Genomic DNA, 20,174 nt, shown 5'->3' on the forward strand with positions numbered 1-20,174 from the left:
TTTAAAGTATTTGAATACTTTTCAATGCATCTGTATCTAGTATTCGCTTGTGCTGGACGTAAAAGTATTTAGTATTCAAATACCTTTGATTTGTGTAAAGTATTTACTATTTAGTATTCAAATACTTTTTGAAAGTATTCTGCCCAGCTCTGAGTGGTAGTCTAAGTATATGGCTTGTTACCTAAATAAATAGTTTTTATTGAAATTCACTCATTGTTCCTATCATAAATAAACAAAGGCATTTAAACAACGTTGATTGCTTTTATTAACTTATTTCCGGGGTCACTTACAAAAATGCAAACTAAATGTTTGCTTAATTTCTGCATACAATAGTCGATTCTCCTTCTATGAAGAACGTTATCTTGAACATTGTAATATACAATGGAATGAAACGGTGACCTTACACTAAATACAAAAGGTCTTTAGAAGAAAATCTCTTATACGATGCAATCATCTTTTATGATTTCCACTAATTCGTGATCAGCAGCATTCAATTTATCTGTTTCGGGTATTCCCTTCAGATCGTTTTTGCTTAATATATCCACGATCCTGGCGCCTAAACAGTCGCCCATCACATTAATTGTTGTTCGGAAACGATCGCTGAAAACAAGACCGTGTAGTTAGCCAAACATAATGCTTAATTAGGCTTACAGTAGCCAATCGACGGCCAAGATTAGCGATATCTGATCGGCCGGTAAACCTACTGTATCCAAAACCATAACCATCGTTACTAGACCTGCCTGGGGTATTCCGGCACCCCCGATACTAGCTGCCGTTGCAGTTAAGCTGTAAGTATAACGCAGTTAGTGTTGTTACTACATCAGTTTTTGCTTGATCATACCATACTGCTACAGTATGGCCGAATCCAAGTGGAATTGCGTTGCGTTGCGCGATAAATATAGCGGCGACGGCTTCGTAAAGCGCCGTACCATCCAGATTGCACATAGCGCCTATTGGTATCACAAAGCGAGTTACTCTTGGATCAACCCCTATATCATCTAAGGCTTGTATGCTGATTGGCATTGTCGCGGAACTTAAATTAAATTAATTGATAGCGATCGTTCCCAGGCTTTGCCAATTACCTGGATGCTGTCCCAAAGGCTGTTGCCAACGCTTGAGTGAGGCCCCCTATCGTTTTAAAAGGCAATGTCCTCGTGCAAAGGAAGTACACTACCGTTAACGTACAAAGCCCATGTATAAATAGTCCTAAGAGTACGGTGCCAAAATAAAAGCCAAGCTGAGCCAAGAGAGTTGCAAAATTGTCGATTTCCATAATTTGAGCGACTACTAAGAAGAAAACGCCAATAGGCGATAACCTTAAAATATGAATAAAAAATGAGCGCGACCGAAGCTTATTCGTTACTTACGTACCAAATAATCCATCCAGTCACAATCATCATAGCTTTACTGAGGGAGTCGAAAAAGATTACAAGAGGTGCTCCGCGTTGGCCCATTTGACCGACTGCAATTCCTATAATAATACTATATACTACCAAACCTAAGATGTTTGTGGACCTTAATTCGAGCACCTCCTCGAAATCCCAAAACGGGTATTCTGAAAAAGTCAACATATTACGCATCAATCAAACAAAGTAATTTTGACTATTAAATAAACGATATATTGGACAAATTTTTATCACTCTGAAAGTTGCATTAAATAGGGGAGATATATTTCGAACAAGGCGTATGACGGCCCCAAGTGAGAATTCAGATTAAAGAAAACACCCTTGTGTTTGTGCCGTGCGAGGGGACCCCTAATAGGCGAATGAACGGATCCTGGTAGTTGAATCTCTTGAAGTAGTACTGTACATGCACTGAATGAATGTCCCTGACGATCATCGTGGTTGTTCTCTAAACTAAAAACCCACTATAAGTCATCGTGGTTGTTGTCTGAACAAACTAGGATTCTTGTCCAAGCTAATGTCACTGGAGGGCATCGTGGTTGTCGTCTAAACTAAAACGGAAGGCGGTGGCTCACTCCTGAGCTCAAGATCACTGGAAATCAAACGTAGACGCGGTATGCCACTGAATATCAAACTTGAAGGTAACATAGAGGGCATAATTTGAAGGAGAAATAGAGTGCAGAATTGAAAGTGAAATAGAGCGAAGATTTGAAGGTGAAATATAGTAGAGATGTGAAGTTGAATTGAAGGTGAAATAGAGGGAATAATTGATGGTGAATAGAGGGCACATAACACCATGTACATAGTAGATATAGAAAAAACAACTGAAAGTTAATTGTGCGAAGCCCCACACCTAAAGGTAATGCAGGAATGCTGAATTCCTAGGCTCCGCAAGGCCGCCATCTGGGTCCCGGGGGAACGCTTGGACGTACGTGGAGAATCCCTAGGCATTGAATTTTGTTCAAATCTGCGGAATATTATTCAATGCCGCTTTAACTTGACAGGGATGCACATATTTTTACCCTTATTTAAGGTGCAGAGGGTTAAATTTATGAAATTTTGTACAAATCTGCGGAATTCTATTAAATGCCCCTTTTTTTGTTCAAATCCTGGAAATATTATATAATGCCCCTTTAACTTGGCAAGAATGCACATAATTTTACCCTTATTGAAGGTGCACAGGGTTAAATTTATGAAATTTTGTTCAAATCTGCGGAATATTATACAGTGCTCCTTTAACTTGATAGTAATGCACATATTTTTCCCTTATTAAAGGTGCACAGGGTTAAATTTATTGAATTTTGTTCAAATCTGCGGAATATTATACAGTGCTCCTCGCAGTGCTCCTTTAAGTTGATAAGAATGCACATAGTTTTACCCTTATCGCAGGTGAAAAGGGTTAAACTGAACTGAACTGAACTTGAATTTTATTCAATACTTCGAAATATTATATAATGCACCTTTTACTTGACAGGGATGCACATACTTTTACCCTTATTGAAGATGCACAGGGTTAAATATATTGAATTTTGTTTAAATCTGCGGAATATTATACAGTGCTCCTCGCAGTGCTCCTTTAAGTTGATAAGAATGCACATAGTTTTACCCTTATCGCAGGTGAAAAGGGTTAAACTGAACTGAACTGATCTTGAATTTTATTCAATACTTCGAAATATTATATAATGCACCTTTTACTTGACAGGGATGCACATACTTTTACCCTTATTGAAGATGCACAGGGTTAAATATATTGAATTTTGTTTAAATCTGCGGAATATTATACAGTGCCCCTCGCAGTGCTCCTTTAAGTTGATAAGAATGCACATAGTTTTACCCTTATCGCAGGTGAAAAGGGTTAAACTGAACTGAACTGAACTTGAATTTTATTCAATACTTCGAAATATTATATAATGCACCTTTTACTTGACAGGGATGCACATACTTTTACCCTTATTGAAGATGCACAGGGTTAAATATATTGAATTTTGTTTAAATCTGCGGAATATTATACAGTGCTCCTCGCAGTGCTCCTTTAAGTTGATAAGAATGCACATAGTTTTACCCTTATCGCAGGTGAAAAGGGTTAAACTGAACTGAACTGATCTTGAATTTTATTCAATACTTCGAAATATTATATAATGCACCTTTTACTTGACAGGGATGCACATACTTTTACCCTTATTGAAGATGCACAGGGTTAAATATATTGAATTTTGTTTAAATCTGCGGAATATTATACAGTGCCCCTCGCAGTGCTCCTTTAAGTTGATAAGAATGCACATAGTTTTACCCTTATCGCAGGTGAAAAGGGTTAAACTGAACTGAACTGAACTTGAATTTTATTCAATACTTCGAAATATTATATAATGCACCTTATACTTGACAGGGATGCACATACTTTTACCCTTATTGAAGATGCACAGGGTTAAATATATTGAATTTTGTTTAAATCTGCGGAATATTATACAGTGCTCCTCGCAGTGCTCCTTTAAGTTGATAAGAATGCACATAGTTTTACCCTTATCGCAGGTGAAAAGGGTTAAACTGAACTGAACTGAACTTGAATTTTATTCAATACTTCGAAATATTATATAATGCCCCTTTAACTTGACAGAGATGCACATAGTTTTACCGTTATTGAAAGTGTGCACAGGGTTAAATTTATTGAATTTTGTTCAAATCTGCGGAATATTATGCAGTGCTCCTTTAACTTGATAAGAATGCACATAGTTTTACCCTTATCGCAGGTGAAAGGGGTTAAATTTGTTGAATTTTATTCAATACTTCGAAATATTATATAATGCACCTTTTACTTGACAGGGATACACATACTTTTACCGTTACTGAAGGTGCACAGGGTTAAATTAATTGAAATTTGTTTAAATCATGGAAATAGTATATAATGCCCCTTTAATTTGGCAGAGATGCACATAGTTTTATCGTTATTGAAAGTGTGCACAGAGTTAAATTTATGAAATTTTGTTCAATTCTGCGGAATATTATACAGTGCTCCTTTAACTTGATAGGAATGCTCATACTTTTACCCTTATCGAAGGTGAAAAGGGTTACATTTGTTGAATTTTGTTCAATACTTTGAAATATTATATAATGCACATTTTATTGGACAGGGATGCAAATAATTTTACCCTTATTGAAGATGCACAGGGTTAAATTTATAAAATTTTGTTCAAATCTGGGGAATTTTATTCAATGCCCCTTAAACTTGACAGGGATACACATACTTTTACCCTTATTGAAGATGCGCAGGGTTAAATTAATGAAATTTTGTTCAAATCTGGGGAATTTTATTCAATACCTCTTTTACTTGACAGAGATGCACACACTTTTAGCCTTATCGAAGGTGCACAGGGTTAAATTTATGAAATTTTGTACAAATCTGCGAAATATTATTCAATACCCCTTTTACTTGACAGAGATGCACACACTTTTACCCTTATTGAAGTTGCACAGGGTTAAATTTATTGAATTCTGTTCAAATCTGCGGAATATTATATAATGCCCCTTTAACTTGTCAAGAATGCACATACTTTGACCTTTATTGAAGGTGCACAGGGTTAAATTTATAGAATTTTGCTCAAATCTGCGGAATATTATTCAATGCCCCTTTAACTTGACAGGAATGCACATACTTTTACCCTTATTGTAGGTGCACAGGGTTAAATTTATGAAACTTTGTACAAATCTGCGGAATATTATTCAATACCCCTTTTACTTAACAGAGATGCACATACTTTTACCATTATTGAAGGTGCACAGGGTTAAATTTATGAAATCCTGTACAAATCTGCGGAATATTATTCAATGCCCTTTCAACTTGACAGGATGTACATACTTTTACCATTATTGAAGGTGCACAGGGTTAAATTTATGAAATTTTGTTCAAATCTGCAGAATAATATTCAGTACTCATTTAACTTGAAAGGAAAACACATATTTTTACCCTTATTGAAGGTGCACAGGGTTAAATTTATAGAATTTTGTTCAAATCTGCGGAATATTATACAGTGCTCCTTTAACTTGATAGGAATGCACCTCGGAATGCACATACTTTTACCCTTATCGCAGGTGAAAAGGGTTAAATTTGTTGAATTTTATTCAATACTTCGAAATATTATATAATGCACGTTTTGCTTGACAGGGATGCACATACTTTTACCGTTACTGAAGGTACACAGGGTTAAATTTATAGAATTTTGTTTAAATCATGGAAATAGTATATAATGCCCCTTTAATTTGACAGAGATGCACATACTTTTATCGCTATTGGAGGTGCACAGGGTTAAATTTCTTGAAATTTTGTTCAAATCTGTGGGATATTATTCAGTGCCCTTTATTTTGACAGGAATACACATACTTTTACCCTTATTGAAGGTACACAGGGTTAAATTTATAGAATTTTGTTTAATCATGGAAATAGAATATAATGCCCCTTTAACTTGACAGGAATGCACATACTTTTACCCTTATCGAAGGTGAAAAGGGTTAAGTTTATAGAAATTTAAGGTCTATGTACGCGTGGACCCTGTCCACTCTCCTATCGTAGTTCAGAATCCAGTAATATGCAAGATAAGTCAAATGTAGGTATAACTCTAAAGGTTACTGATGAACTCGAGAATGAAGTACATACTAATACTAATACTAAGGAGAAAAAACTAATATTGACAACAATATTTTTTTGAAAGTGATTGTTAACGCGTTTGAATAAAATGAAGAAGATGTGAAATTCATTAGGAAAAACGAAACACAGGATAGCGATCGCAGCAAATTTACTATCAGATAACATAAACATTTAAAAATGTCTTAATTTTGCAGCAACCCTTTGACTTGCGCTGATTTATAATATATTGCATAAGAGGATATGCTATACTAAAATTTACCTTTAACATAAGATCGAAATAAACATATAAAAGAAACAATTTGTGGCAAATGTTGCGAAACAAAATCCGAATGGGCTACGCTTTGTCAATAATCCGTCCAATTCAGTTTTCTTGGTATATAACTTTGTGGAAAGTAGCATTCCATTCGTTTAAATCGAACGAAATGGGAAACACACGAGGAACTACAAACAGCAAAATCTCCAAATTGCATTTAAGGGATTTTAGCCCCAATAAGACCTAATATATATAAGAAACATTTTCATTGCCCTTTTCAGCAATGTCACATTTAAGTCTATTCAACAGGAAAGGAAACCTCGGAAAATGCAGACCTTTATTTGAAATAAGCCCCATACACACTTCAAAATAGTTTGGTGTTACTTTAAATTATAAATACTTTACACTTTATTATTGCACCTCTTTTGGATTATACAATTTGAAAGTGTATTTAATTTACTCACATGTAACTGTTTACGTTAAACAAAATTAATTAAGCAATTTTGGCGTTGCATAACTGTTTGCGTAAAATTACGAGAGTGACTGAGAAAAGCAGCGGTACATTGTCCAAGGATGATTTATCCGTTCAATTGAAATTACCGATTAAAAAAGACTGAAGATTACAGGAATATGAATAAACAAACACCCATACACACCCACCTACCTTAATAAATATGAAAACTTAAGAAACCATCCCTGTAAATGTTTTAAAAGTGTATGTTTGGAAATACTGAAGTAGGAAATTATGATTCAAAAGTATTTGATCGGGACAGACGGAACCTTTGCAATTTTATTGTGGACTTACCGTCTCTTAAATTGTAAGTATCATTCTTAAATCTTGGGTTTTCTTCATGCTCCTTTGGAACTTTTATGTGAATGTGTGTCTAAAACATCATACTATTAGCACCCACTTCGTCTCAAATTTAACGAACCTGTCCAACAGTTGCTTCGATAATATTGGGCGGAAACATATTTCTGCAAAACAATCATCAGCCAACCGAGAGCTTGGCAGATTCTACTAACCTGCCCAAGTCCATAAGCGTGTCAGCGGTCAAAACAATTTTTGCGTCCACCTTCTTTTTTTGAGCAGACCTTTCAATACCTACGCCCGGTCTGATTGTCGTAACTAAAACAATTCCCAACACCACCGCGCAAAAAGTGGTAACGGTATAGTAAATGATAGACCGTGCGGCTATCTTTTTGGACAAACTTAAATCAAGGGATCCAATCGCCGACACTATGGATGACGTGAGTAAGGGGATAATTAGGGATTTCAAAACACGGAGAAACAAATCGCCCGGGTACTTTACGTACATGATTTCTCTTTTGGTCCATTCTCTAGAACGGAATTGATTAAGAACTAATCCGGTTACCGTTCCGCCTATTACGCCAATTACAGTCAAAAGTGTTAGAAGGCTGTGTCGGTTCAAGCATCTCATCCTCGACTGTGCCATGGTTGTACAGTTATCTGAAACAAAAAAGTTCCAAACTAAAAAAGCTGTGCAAACATCTCTTACATATGCGCCCTGGTTAAACGCACTAATGATCACTTGTACTTTCATTATCTGTCTTAGACATCCAAGAATAGCTTTCATGTGTTAAAAAATATGTCAATGAAGGCGTCATAACAACATGACTTTGATAAAAAGATGAACTCTCAATTCTTCGTAAATGGTTTAACATCGTACGATTTCCAGGAGCTACTGATTAGAAATGTCGGTTGTCGTGATACCAGATGAACACGTGGTACAATTAATTGTTACATAGTTCAATGATTGCGGTTTGTCCTTGGGGTGATATAACGAATTCATCCATTCTTAGAATTATAATAAATACTAAAAAAGTTAGTTTACATTTCGCATTAATTGAATGTGTAACATTCCATTGAAATGACGCACTTACTTTGACCAAATATCAAATACGTAGTTTCATATTGCACATACCAAAGGGGTCAAGTGCCAACTTAAACTGAAACAATAACGTGTTTATAAAACCCATCCACTCATCAAGCGGAGCTTTTTACACACGATAGAATCTGTAACGCAATAGCATCCCCGAAAAAGCATCTTTATCATCGTATAAGTGAATACCACTTTCGACGTTGGCATCTAGAGCAAAAAAAACACAATGGAAGAAGGCGGCCCGAGTGTACTTAACGACCCTAACATACTAAATTATAATCTCATACATATCGAGCAATTACCAAAACCAAGAGAAATTTATTACGAGCTTCTGTTCCAATTAAAACGAGTCATTTTGTATTGAGACTAAAAAAATCGTAAAATACGCCATCTTTAGTTCTGGTTAGCGTTCCAACACAAGTTATGGATCCTTACCGATTGAAAATTTCGATTCGTATTCTTATTTAAATTCTTTTCGCTCGTCGTGTATATTTAGTATTCCTTATGCCATCTAGGCATCTTTTTTTGTAATCCTCAGTTTAAAGTTTTGTAATAGAGTTTATTTTCGAGTTTTCTTTCACATAATTATTTGTTTTGCCGGCCGAGGTCGCGCTGTATCTCCCTGCTTGCGCATAGTTGTATTTATTTTCCCCTTTAGTGAAGTTTCTACCTTCGACCTGATTAGATACAGATTTTGTTTTGATACGCCTTTACCTTCCTGACTACGTGTCATAACTATGAAAACGGATTAGTGTTTTGACTGTGCTAGGTATAAATTATTTGTTTAAATAATTCCATTATACCATAACTATTATAAGGAGATGCATATCTAAATGTTCGAATATTTTGCGTATTTTTTTTTTTCGTATATAGGAAGTCATTTCTGCTGTGGTTATTGTCTTGGAGATCCATTAAGCAAACAATCGTAAAAAAAGGCCAAAGAGGTCGTTTTAACTGGAATGCATTGTATAGTGTAACAAGTTCCACAAAAAATGGGAGGTGGTGCATAAATCGGCACAAAACAAATCGTTTCAGATAAAAATTGTTACTTTTGACTTACCAAGTGTGGGAGTAAGCGCACTCAACGAGCACAATATTATTGGTGATGCAAAATTGAACGACGAACAATGTCAGGTGGCACCAGAGTAAAAATGATGTACACTGTTAATCTAGATGCACAAAAAGTTGGAGATGGCACACAAAACTTAATGCGCGTCTGCAACGGATAATGAAGTGGTTCGTTTTAAATCGTTATAAATTACTGTACTTCTCATATCACAAACAAAATTGTTTTCAAAATGCTTCTCTATTTCATATTTTAGATTGCACCATAGTACGATTTACTTAAAAGTCGGTATTTGCATATGATTACCTTGTTTAGTTATACGTTGTAAAGAGAGATATACCTCAGTCTTGCTTATACAAACAAACAATTGAAAAATGCATACATTGTACGTAAAATCTGCGCAACACTATTTTGTAATAAACTTGTAACAAATATAGCAAACGGTCTCTGGGTAACAGAACATTTAATAAGTTCTTCCTGGGGTGATGATAAACAAAATACTGGAAACAGAATTGAAAAATTCGAAACCGTTCGGGAGTCCACAGACGGACGGACGGACACAAAATTCAAAATCATGAACTCGCTAGGAGATCGTTAATAAGCCCTTCCTTCTTTTGATTGCTCTTGAATAGCTTTTGAATCTCCTTTCACCTTTCACTGTCTTTGTCAACTATGATTCCCAAGTCAAAATGAGGTCCGTGAGTAGAATCCTAACCCCTTAAGTCTCTAAACTTACCCACTGTATCGACACTAAGAGAATCGTTAAGGATATTTTAATCACTGCCACAAAATCTCCACGGAAAATGTATCGGGAAATGAATCATACAACGCAAAAAGAATTGTGTAATCTTCTGAGTAATTAAAACTTGAAATAAAACAATTTTATGAACTAGTTACTGAGCTATAAAGTTCTTTTTTTATAAAGAGGAACGTAGAAAAGTAAACAACTTTGCTTTGCTTCCATGAAACATGAATTACACAAACTTTGTTATCAGACAAACTATCACCTTTATTTTCTTAGAATGCCTCTCTGCTTAAATGCATGTATGTGTATGTGAGAAGTTGAATTGGAAGAGGGATCCGCAGGCTGAGATATTAAACATAAAGGAAAGAGCCGAGTTATAAACGAAAAGTCAGGAGAAATGGAAGAGAGGTTGGATGGATTCGCAGAATGCGGAATTAAAGGAGAAGAAGGTAGCAGCAAGAGATTGGAATTCAGAAAGTGAAGTTAAGGAAGAAGTCGAAATTGAAGAAGTTTATAGGCAAGTTGAGGAAGAAGTCGAAATTGAAGAAGTTTATAGGCAAGTTGAGAACTATGAGAATGAAGAGCGCAGAAAAAAGAAGATAAAGGGATTTTAGTAGTGAAAGGAGTTGAGTTATTAGTCGTTCTATTGCAGGAATCCGGAGTTGAAGTTAAAATTGTATCGTGTGAATGATTGAAAATAGGAAGTGAAGGTTTGTAGGGTGAGTAGGCTCAAAAAACCAGACTTCGTTTAGTTTTTTTAATTGGTAAAATTGGTAAAAAATAAAATTTAAAAAAATAAAAAAAAACTTAAAAAAAACTAAACGAAGTCTGGTTTTTTGAGCCTACTCACCCTACAAACCTTCACTTTAACACCACGCAAGGCCGAAAGAAAAGAACCTTTTTAATCATTGAGAATAGGGATTTGAATTATTTAATGATTATAGCGTCTTGCGGATGATGGAATTTGTTGTAGGGATAGAATTTGTTTGAAAGTAGGTACATGAAAGGGAAAGTAGCTTAATTATGGTTTTATGAAGGAAAGGAATAAAGGAGGAGGAGTTATTAGATTTTATAAACCGAACAAGAGAAATTTTTGTAGTAAAAGGGAGGTGGGAGATTTAAATTTGGATTTGGCGATTTTGAATAAAGGTCGAATCCGAGTTCGGGCGTGGAGATTTGTGTTAAAAATAAATGGTCACTGCAGTAATACTCACTCATAAGTGAAGATCTTTTAACCACTGTAACAAAAAATACTGCCAAATGTTGTGTTGACGCGGCTATAAAAGGCAACCCAAAAGGGCGAAAGAACATTCTAGTCACGTTCTTTAACTGGCCCGATTCTCTGTAGAGTTACGTAACCTACCTACCCGAGGAACGACGACACCGCAGGCTACTGGTAGAAAATGCATTTTATTCTCTACGCCACTGGGAAAAATTTTAATGTAACAACTAAATGTTTGTAATGAAATAAGTAATACCACGGCTAGCTCAGTAATGAATAAACTTTTAACGATTCTTACCCTGCGGAAGATTCGATCTCCACTTTAAATTTGGAAAGTAAAACCTGATGATGCTCTGGTTTCGACGAGAGTTTCGGTCACTCTAAAATAATGCTTATGTAATATTATTATTATTATTATTATTGTATAACCGGTTACCCGCAGATATAAAGCATTTACCGTTGAAGACCTTTAAATCTAAAGTAAAGCAAAGTCTTTTACAGTATTCTTGTTACTCCTTTGAAGAATTTGAGGAGTTTTGTGATAATTGGGTGTAACTTTGTTGAAGTTTATGTTTGTTAGTTTCGTTTGTCTGACTGTTTGTTTTACGTGTTATATACATTTTTTTACCATAACAAGTGTAAGTGTACCATCACAACAGCACAATAAATATTATTATTATTGTCGGTGTTTCTTGTGAGAACTCAGGTCTAGCCTGGTTAACTAATCGCACGGATTAAAATCAAGTAACGATTAGTGTCTGTGTCTGTGTCTGGTGAAGTTATGTAGGGTCCTAAAAAAAAAAAAAAAAAAATCACACATGGGCACAATAAGCCAACGCTATCAGGAAAGAGGAAAACAAAACAAAACAAAAATCATTATAATAATTCCTGTAATTTTATTAAATGGAGTTTATTGTGTAAGTGTTTCTTTGGCTTTGCGTTTGGGTTGAATACGAGTGGGTTGTGATAACGTGGTGTTCTTCGGTGAGGATGGAGTTTTGTGTTTTTAACTGTGCTAGGACGTGTAACTTTATTGGGTGGACCTGTCTTTGTGGTACATGTTGCCTTACTTGTATTTATGGTGTTTCTTTGTTCTTGAGGTTGTATTTGTGTTATTGCTTGGGTTATTGGTGGAGGTATTACTGTATTTTGTGAGCTAGTAGTGCTGTTTAGGTTTTTGCGTTTGGGTTGAGTACGAGTGGGTTGAGTACGAGTGGGTTGTGATAACGTGGTGTGTTTCTGTGAAGAAGGAGTTATGTGTTTTTTAACTGTGCTAGGGCGTGTAACTTTATTGGGTGGACCTGTCTTTGTAGTGCATGTTGCGTTACTTGTATTTATGGTGTTTCTTTGTTCTTGAGGTTGTATCTGTGTTGTTGCTTGGGTTATTGGTGGAGACATTACAGTATTTTGTGAGCCTGTAGTGCTTTTAAGGTTGTTGCGTTTCGGTTGAATACGAGTGGGTTGTTTCTGAGAAAGAGGAGTATTGTGTTTTTTAACTGTGCTAAGACGTGTAATTTTATTGGGTGGACCTGTTTTTGTAGTGCATGTTGCGTTACTTGTACATTTATTGTGTTTCTTTGTTCTTGAGGTTGTATTTGTGTGGTTGCTTGGGTTATTCGTGGAGATATTACAGTATTTTGTGAGCTAGTAGTGCTGTTTAGGTTTTTGCGTTTAGGTTGTATACGAGTGGGTTGTGATAACGTGGTGTGTTTCTGTGAAGAATGAGTTTTATGTTTTTTAACTGTGCTAAGACGTGTAACTTTATTGGGTGGACCTGTCTTTGTAGTGCATGTTGCGTTACTTGTATTTCTTGTGTTTCTTTGTTCTTGAGGTTGTATTTGTGTGGTTGCTTGGGTTATTGGTGGAGACGTTACAGTATTTTGTGAGCCTGTAGTGCTGTTAAGGTTGTTGCGTTTGGGTTGAGTACGAGTGGGTTATGATAACGTGGTGTGTTTCTGAGAAGAAAGAGTATTGTGTTTTTTAGCTGTGCTAGGCCGTGTAACTTTATTATTATTATTATTATTATTATTATTATTAAATTAAAATTGCAAATCTATCTCGTGATCACGTTCAAATCTAATTATCTAGATTTTTTACCATTTGTAATTACTCCAACACCCGATACATTTTCTTATTCAAAAACAAAAAAAAACAGAAAAAATGGTATCAATGAATTTAAAATTCACAATCAATCAAGAGAAATCATCAAGATCTTTGGTTATTTGTATTTGCTTATCATTCATAAAATACATACAAATTTGTTCAAGGAATAAAACTCCCGTGGGTCGATCTCTTCAGGAAAGCTAAATTGACTTTTAGTGTAAATCTTTTATGCAAATTCCACAAAACTATCAATAATTTAAAATTGTCTCCCATTGACTAGTTTCTCTTATTTTGAAAGCTAACCGAAATTCAGAAAAGAGTGCAATCGGACCTTTTCTATCGCCTAGTAAAAAAGTAATGTAAAAAAATTACCCTTATAACTTAGGGTTTAACCTTAAGCAATCTTGGTTGCTTTCTTTTTTTTATTGATAACAGATCCCGTTTCTTCGAATTTAGCGACCAAATGTTGAACATAGGCATGTCTTATATTTCTCTCGGGATGTCTCTCATTAAACGTTCTAGCTGTTCTAAAAGATAATCGATTTTCGGAGTCATAAATGAATATTATTTCCACACGTTCAGCTGTACTGTAAGTCAATGAAAAAAGAAAGCAACCAAGATTGCTTAATGAAGCAGCTCAGATTGAAGTTTTTGGCCAATTTGCCATAAATCCCTCAAATTCAGCATTTAGTCTGTCGATTATTAAATTTTTGTTTAATTGTCTTAATGAATATTGACTTTATTGGTATCACTGGAAAGCATTTTTCAGTAGCTTTCCAACGATGTGTCACAAGTATGGGGTTGCCATTTAGGATTTTTGAAGAGGGGGTGAGCTGGGGGGTTAAGGGGGGTGGGGGTTGTCACTCATAACGTCATTCTGGTTCCCTCTCGATACCCCCGAAACGATTTTACGCGATTTTCAATATATTCTTTAGTTTGGAAAATATGGCCGACTGTAAGTTTTAAAATTGACACCCTGTATAATCCTTAGCTTATGGCAATTTTTGAAAAATGGTTTCGGTTTCTTCCTTCATTTACTCCAAATTGGAAAAGTTCATTAAACACATCTTTAAAAGAAAACATAGTGTCTTTGGCTCGCTTTTCGGTCTTTGAACTATCCTGCTCTGAGAAATCTAAAGGGTCAAAATATTTAACAATGCACAGGAATTAATAACAATGCGTAAGCCTCCACATTTATCTTTTTTAATAACATACTGCTTAGAGCCACTTTTGCCTGGTATGGACTGCATGTCTGCTTTAGTCGTAACTAGTTTTAATTAGGTAAGTACCAAAATTTTGTTAATTAGACGAAGTTTCAAAAACCAAAAATGTACTTTTCTTTGAATTCAATCACAATTTTATTTGCACATTACGGCATGGCATAGGTATATTTGCACGGGTGATTGATCGTTTATCACTATTTGATACCTTAGGCATACTGACAACTACTGTGGCTTACGAAAGAGTAAAGCTCAAGTAAAACTGTAAATATGTACCTAACTGCAAATATAAAAACCAGACAACCGCGTGCTACGTTGGTTAATGAGTAGGTACTATAAATACTAAAATAATTCAAGGTTGTAGTATGTACCTGGTCAATTCGCATGAATATGGTTAGATAATAACACCTACGTCCGTTCATCAGAATTATTGTGCTTTTCATTTATTATGCTACCTGTAATTTTAGTTTTTGAATGGTAAATTTCGCACGGAGAACGCACCTGTAGATGTATTCCAGTAGGTGGATTTCAGTAAGTATATTGAAAGATCATTCAACTCTAAAAGGAATTCAAAGTCAAAGATTACTAGTATCTATAACAAACGTTAAAGTAACGGAAACATGATTTAAAAAAATATTACAAACTGGGTATTTTAGTTTCACAAGAAGGCAATTTGAATATGTAAATTGTTAACGTCATACTATTCAAACTACTCTAAAGTTAATTCTTCGTGCGTATTTTGAGCTTGATTATTCCATTATAAATAATTTGTAATTTTGCTTACACGTGCTCGACACTTCCAAAAATTAACAACTAACATAAAAACTTTCACTCAACACTAACAAAAACTTCACAAAAAAATGCATTCATTAATAAAATTCAACTGACCTTATGTAAGCACCTCTAAAAAAGTCAGCACGCACCTCCGTAATGTATTAAACACAGAGAACGACACCCGCAATTTTTCACCTGTTGAATGCTTCCACTATATCCAGTTTTTTCGTCGTACAGACTACTCCCCAGCACGGACTTTGAGTGAATAAAATGTGACTGTGAATTCCGAACACAGTATTAATTAAAAACTTGGTCTATTCATCTTATGCAGATTACGTTTAAATTAACTTTAAATGACAACAGAAAAAAACATGTATATCACTTAGAAGCCGCAGATATTTTTAAGCGGTTACATCAGCGACACAATAAAACAAAATGCCGCAGAAACTTGCAAAATATAGATAAGATTTTTTAATACATGTCAACTTTTACCGTTTGTTTATTTATTTTTGAGATATCGCGATGTTATCGCCCTACTGTAAACCCTAAACCACTTTGAACTATGCTTATCCAAAAATAGACCAACTTATTATCATTCCTTTTCTCTTTGCCGCACAAATATGTAGTTAGAGTGGGAATGATTCCATTAAAATTCTAGCAAGCTACTCCAAGTAAAATTATTAGTCTTGCTTCAGACCCAGTGTTACCCAGCCAACTGCTCTAAATTTCGAAATAACGAATGAAATGTCACTTTCTCTTTAATCGCAAACTTTGTAACGATAAGATAACCTCGATTAATCGCAATCGGTAACCCTTCCAGTTTAATTGGGGGTGTGGATCAATATCCAACGTGCAACTCAGTAAATTCGCAAAGCGGGTTAATTTAAAGTCGCTCTAACGGTCTAAAATTCCACTAGAAACATTGAACACCACTAAAATATCACTCAATACCAACCTACAACTCTTTAATTATGCGTAAGTATGATATGAGCATTAGGCGTATAATAGCCCCATCAGCCTCAGCTCCTTCCTGTCGAAGGGGACAGAAAAAGACCAATTTCTAAGAAGCGAGGTACCTACCTAACAAACCATCCGGTCGCTTCACCCCCAACAACACGCCTATAAAAAGGGAAATCGACAATCGCGGTCCTACATACTTTTAACAGACAAACTTGCAAAGGTCCGCATGTCAAAAGAGATAGCTCTAACCGGATGTAGAGGGCTTTCGACAACACCGTACCTCGCATGAAGACATGAAGCGGCTGCTGGAAACAAAGGCCTCGGCTCCAGACCAATAACAGAATGGATAAAGACAAGGAAGAAAACAGCAAGGCGAGGAGTCAGTCACATTGATGACCAAAATAGGGTACCCTCGAGGGGGGGGGGTACTATCGCCCTTGCTATGATCATCAGAACAGGGATAATAAATAAATAAATGTTCTATGCAGTAGGAAACAGACGGTTAAAAAAAAACGGTAAAACATGGATATGTATCAGCGACCCAAACTTCCAAACCTGGGAATCCGTGGGATGAAAACCACCGTCTTTCAAGCAGAGGTCTATACCATAAACCTCTGTACCGTCATGAATATAGAAATGGGTAAAAAGGGGGCAAAAATAGATTTTCTCACAAACAGTCAAGCTGTAATGAAGGTGTTAGTAGCCGGTACCTACCTGACACTCCAAATTAGTCCGGCAGTGCATCTAGAATCTAATGGCATTGGTATATACTATGGTGGGTGCCAGAGCATTCGGAAATTGCAAGCAACATGAAATCAGATGAACTGGCCAAACAAGGAGCCAGGCTGTAACGAAGCCCCCATTTTTCTCCCCGAAGTTATGACGGCACCGTACATTTGTGAAGTCTTGATTTGCTGAACACCCGGTATCTAGAAGCGTTTAGGCTTAGCGCTTCGTTACTGAAGAGTTCCGAAATTTAATTATTTGCTCGAGATAAGGTTGTATGTGTTTACATTTTGTGTATTGTTTATTTTACCGCCGCTAAGTACGTAAATTTTATCAGTTCTTTCCCTGGTTCTTTCCGAGGTTTTTTCCACTGAACTATAATTATATATAATTAATTAATATAATAAATATAAAAAACCACTCTGAACTATAATTATATAATTATAGTTCAGAGTGTTTTTTTCCAACCCTTTCGGTAGGAATAATTAAATTATTCTTACAAAAAGGGAGTCAATTAATATTTTGATATTTCAGCGCCGTTAATTAATTGTTAAGGATTTTAGATTCCCATAATAAGTGAAAACTGGTATAGAAACAAATTTTGCAGTCCAGACCATTTGCCTGCAAGTGGCGATATCGCCGGTTGAAATAAAAATTCCAATTAGGCTAGGTATTCATTGGATTGTTATCTCAAAATAACCGCGCTTAAAAGACGAGTAGTTCGATGTCCAACTTATATTTTTCCGATAATTACAAGCCGAGTAATTCAGCAAAAACGGAATTTGCATCGCTAACGGAGCGAATGCAGTGAGGATCTGGAATTTACATGTTCCACTTCCTCCAAATTGGGCTGTCTTTATAAGGCAAACGCTCAATTTTGGAGGGATCTTTTGCATTTTGTAATTGCCGAAGTTATCTTTCGCATTTTACTTGCCGTAAGTGTCTTTTGCCTCTTTACCGCCACTAGTAAGTTTTGGAAGTACTGCCATTTTTCATAATTTTCTTTGAAATTAATTTCACCGTATCACTTTTGAGCCTTAAGTTACCAGTAAATTCTCTTTCAGTAATTTTTTTACCGCCTAATTAATTCTCAAGGTAAGCTTTTATTTAATTACAAAAGGGGGGGGGGGGAATTTTCCATATGTTTTCCCGAAATTGTCTGAAATAAAAACCGCTTGTAACTGTGCCTAATTGCTTTTCTTCCGCTAGGAAATTTTCCGGTTGGGCTTTCACTTTGTTTTTGGTTTACCGAAGTGACCGCCGCCATTTGCTGGATTCGATCGCTGAATTCCTGGATCTCTGACTGAGTTCACCCCATAGGCAACCGAGACCAACCCGAAACCGTTGATACCGCCGACCTGGGTATAGAAATTACATAATAATTTGTATACCTCATTAAAACCACGCTACAAAAAGCTAAGGAAGCTTCAGCCGCCAACAGAAAAGACTTACGATCCCATTACAGGGCTGTTCATAGTCATACCCCTTACATAAATGTCGCAGCGGCGGCCTCTGGTATTTAGGTGTCTGTTTGGTGGTATTTTGACCGCTTATCGTTTTGCACAGGAATGTAGAACTAATTTTCCACACAATCTGTAATTGTTAGATGACCAGAAAGGTAGCAGCACAGATTTAAATGGTAGCAGTTTCTACAGAAGAATTTAACAATGAAAGTTCTACACTTTTGGAGATGAAATTAATGAAACAAGTCATTTATAATATTGAGCAGTGCCCTTTAAGTTGTATATAAAATGTCAAATGTGTTAGATGGACTTTCTAAAGTTATTGCAATGAATGCAATGCAAAACTGTATGGAAAAGCTCCGCTTGAACTCACAAGAAACGCCCATTTGTTTTAATTTAATATGATGACAAACGTTCATGTTTAAAATCATTTTTAAGTTTAAGAGGCGATTGAAAGGGGGAAAAGGAAATCTCATAAGGTTTGACAGATGATTTAGTACTCATTAATTGCCGTAGGCAGGAAATTGAAAAATCGAGTCCCTTATTTCCTCGATGTATTGAAAGCTCAAGGATTTAAAATAAAACAGCAATTCCCGTACACATGTTAAATTTGGAATATGAAGTCCGATGCATTACCTACATAAAGTAAAGTTTTTTATTCTATGTATTGAACTCGAATTCTAATATATCATCAGTATTTTCGATACCTTTTATAGTTGCCAGTATGATCAAATCGGTTTTTCAAGTGAAAATCAGCGAATGAGAATGATGAAAAGGGGGATGCATGCTTAAAAGTATCTGACACTTTTGATTATTTTTCAATATTTATATGGCCTTTTAGCTCGCCTTTTAGTGTTGTTCTTTTGCCAGAAGAGAGAAATTTTCTGCTGGATAATGTTCAGATTAGAAATGACTAATCCCGCAAAAAACTATAAAGGAGATACGGTTTTGGTAAAAAAAGAATAAAGCTAGCCGTCGGAATTTGATTGTCTTTATTGCAATACAGTTTTAAGTTGTAATTCACATTTTTATTAGACAAAGGGAAGTTTCCCAGCTCCTAAGCTTAGTAGTGTAAGTAGTGTAACTAGCATATCTTCGTAACGGTTATACTGAAGTTCTCTAACCTGTTCTGGGGAGAAATTAATTGGTTTTTATGAGAATATTAAGTTATTACCTTGTTTATGAATATGAATGTTTACAGACTGAAAAAGAACATTCCAAAATTAGTAACTCAGTAAATCGAGTTTGTTTTTCATTCACATCAGAGGTAGGTCAAATAACTTCAACTGGTCAAATGAGGTTAAAATTAGTGGTGGAATGTAAGTCACATTCAAAGATTCTTCGTATTTTTCTAATGTTTCTTACGTAACATTTTTTATGTTTAGTTTTTTTTTGTACCGGCCGTGAGCAACACTGTTGTTTAGGTTTAGTTAGTATTTTTCTATTGTTTCGAATTTTTTTCATGGTATGTTTATTTTTATTGAATTGTCATTAAAATTAATTATGTGTTTCGCGTATGACGCTTTTACAAACAATTTTTAATTAATATTACTTATTAGTAATGAATAAATTGCACATCAATCATTTTCAGAGAAATTATAGACTCGAAACAGTCACAATTTGAAAGATTCTTTTCGCGGCACTGTCAAATCTCGGTAGCAATCGACTCGGACGGAATGGAACGAATAGAACTCCTACG

The 20,174-nt window shown here is 35.5% G+C and overlaps 1 protein-coding gene across 6 annotated transcripts in view; it reads right to left on the reverse strand.

Annotated features, from left to right (window-relative positions):
- Nucleotides 1-241: 241 nt before the first annotated feature.
- The window catches only part of LOC116172699 (excitatory amino acid transporter 1-like), a 29,094-nt gene continuing 9,161 nt past the window's right edge, over nt 242-20,174 (reverse strand). The window contains exons 1-10 of one of the 6 annotated variants that reach the window (XM_031489957.1): nt 7,813-8,089; nt 7,693-7,763; nt 7,319-7,633; nt 7,228-7,270; nt 7,101-7,179; nt 1,372-1,555; nt 1,083-1,316; nt 842-1,033; nt 652-786; nt 242-600 (exon numbers count right to left, since the gene is read on the reverse strand). In XM_031489957.1, coding sequence (XP_031345817.1) covers nt 438-600; nt 652-786; nt 842-1,033; nt 1,083-1,316; nt 1,372-1,555; nt 7,101-7,179; nt 7,228-7,270; nt 7,319-7,611 — 1,323 coding nt within the window. In that variant the 5' untranslated portion in view covers nt 7,612-7,633; nt 7,693-7,763; nt 7,813-8,089 and the 3' untranslated portion in view covers nt 242-437. Of the gene's footprint in view, nt 601-651; nt 787-841; nt 1,034-1,082; nt 1,317-1,371; nt 1,556-7,100; nt 7,180-7,227; nt 7,271-7,318; nt 7,764-7,812; nt 8,094-9,256; nt 9,413-9,998; nt 10,089-15,440; nt 15,774-20,174 lie in introns of those variants that run through there. The other 5 variants (XM_031489952.1, XM_031489954.1, XM_031489955.1 and 2 more) reach the window with 5 other exon arrangements.

This window comes from Photinus pyralis, unplaced genomic scaffold, assembly GCF_008802855.1.
Source record: "Photinus pyralis isolate 1611_PpyrPB1 unplaced genomic scaffold, Ppyr1.3 Ppyr1.4_LG5, whole genome shotgun sequence".
Taxonomy (NCBI): Eukaryota; Metazoa; Arthropoda; class Insecta; order Coleoptera; family Lampyridae; genus Photinus; species Photinus pyralis.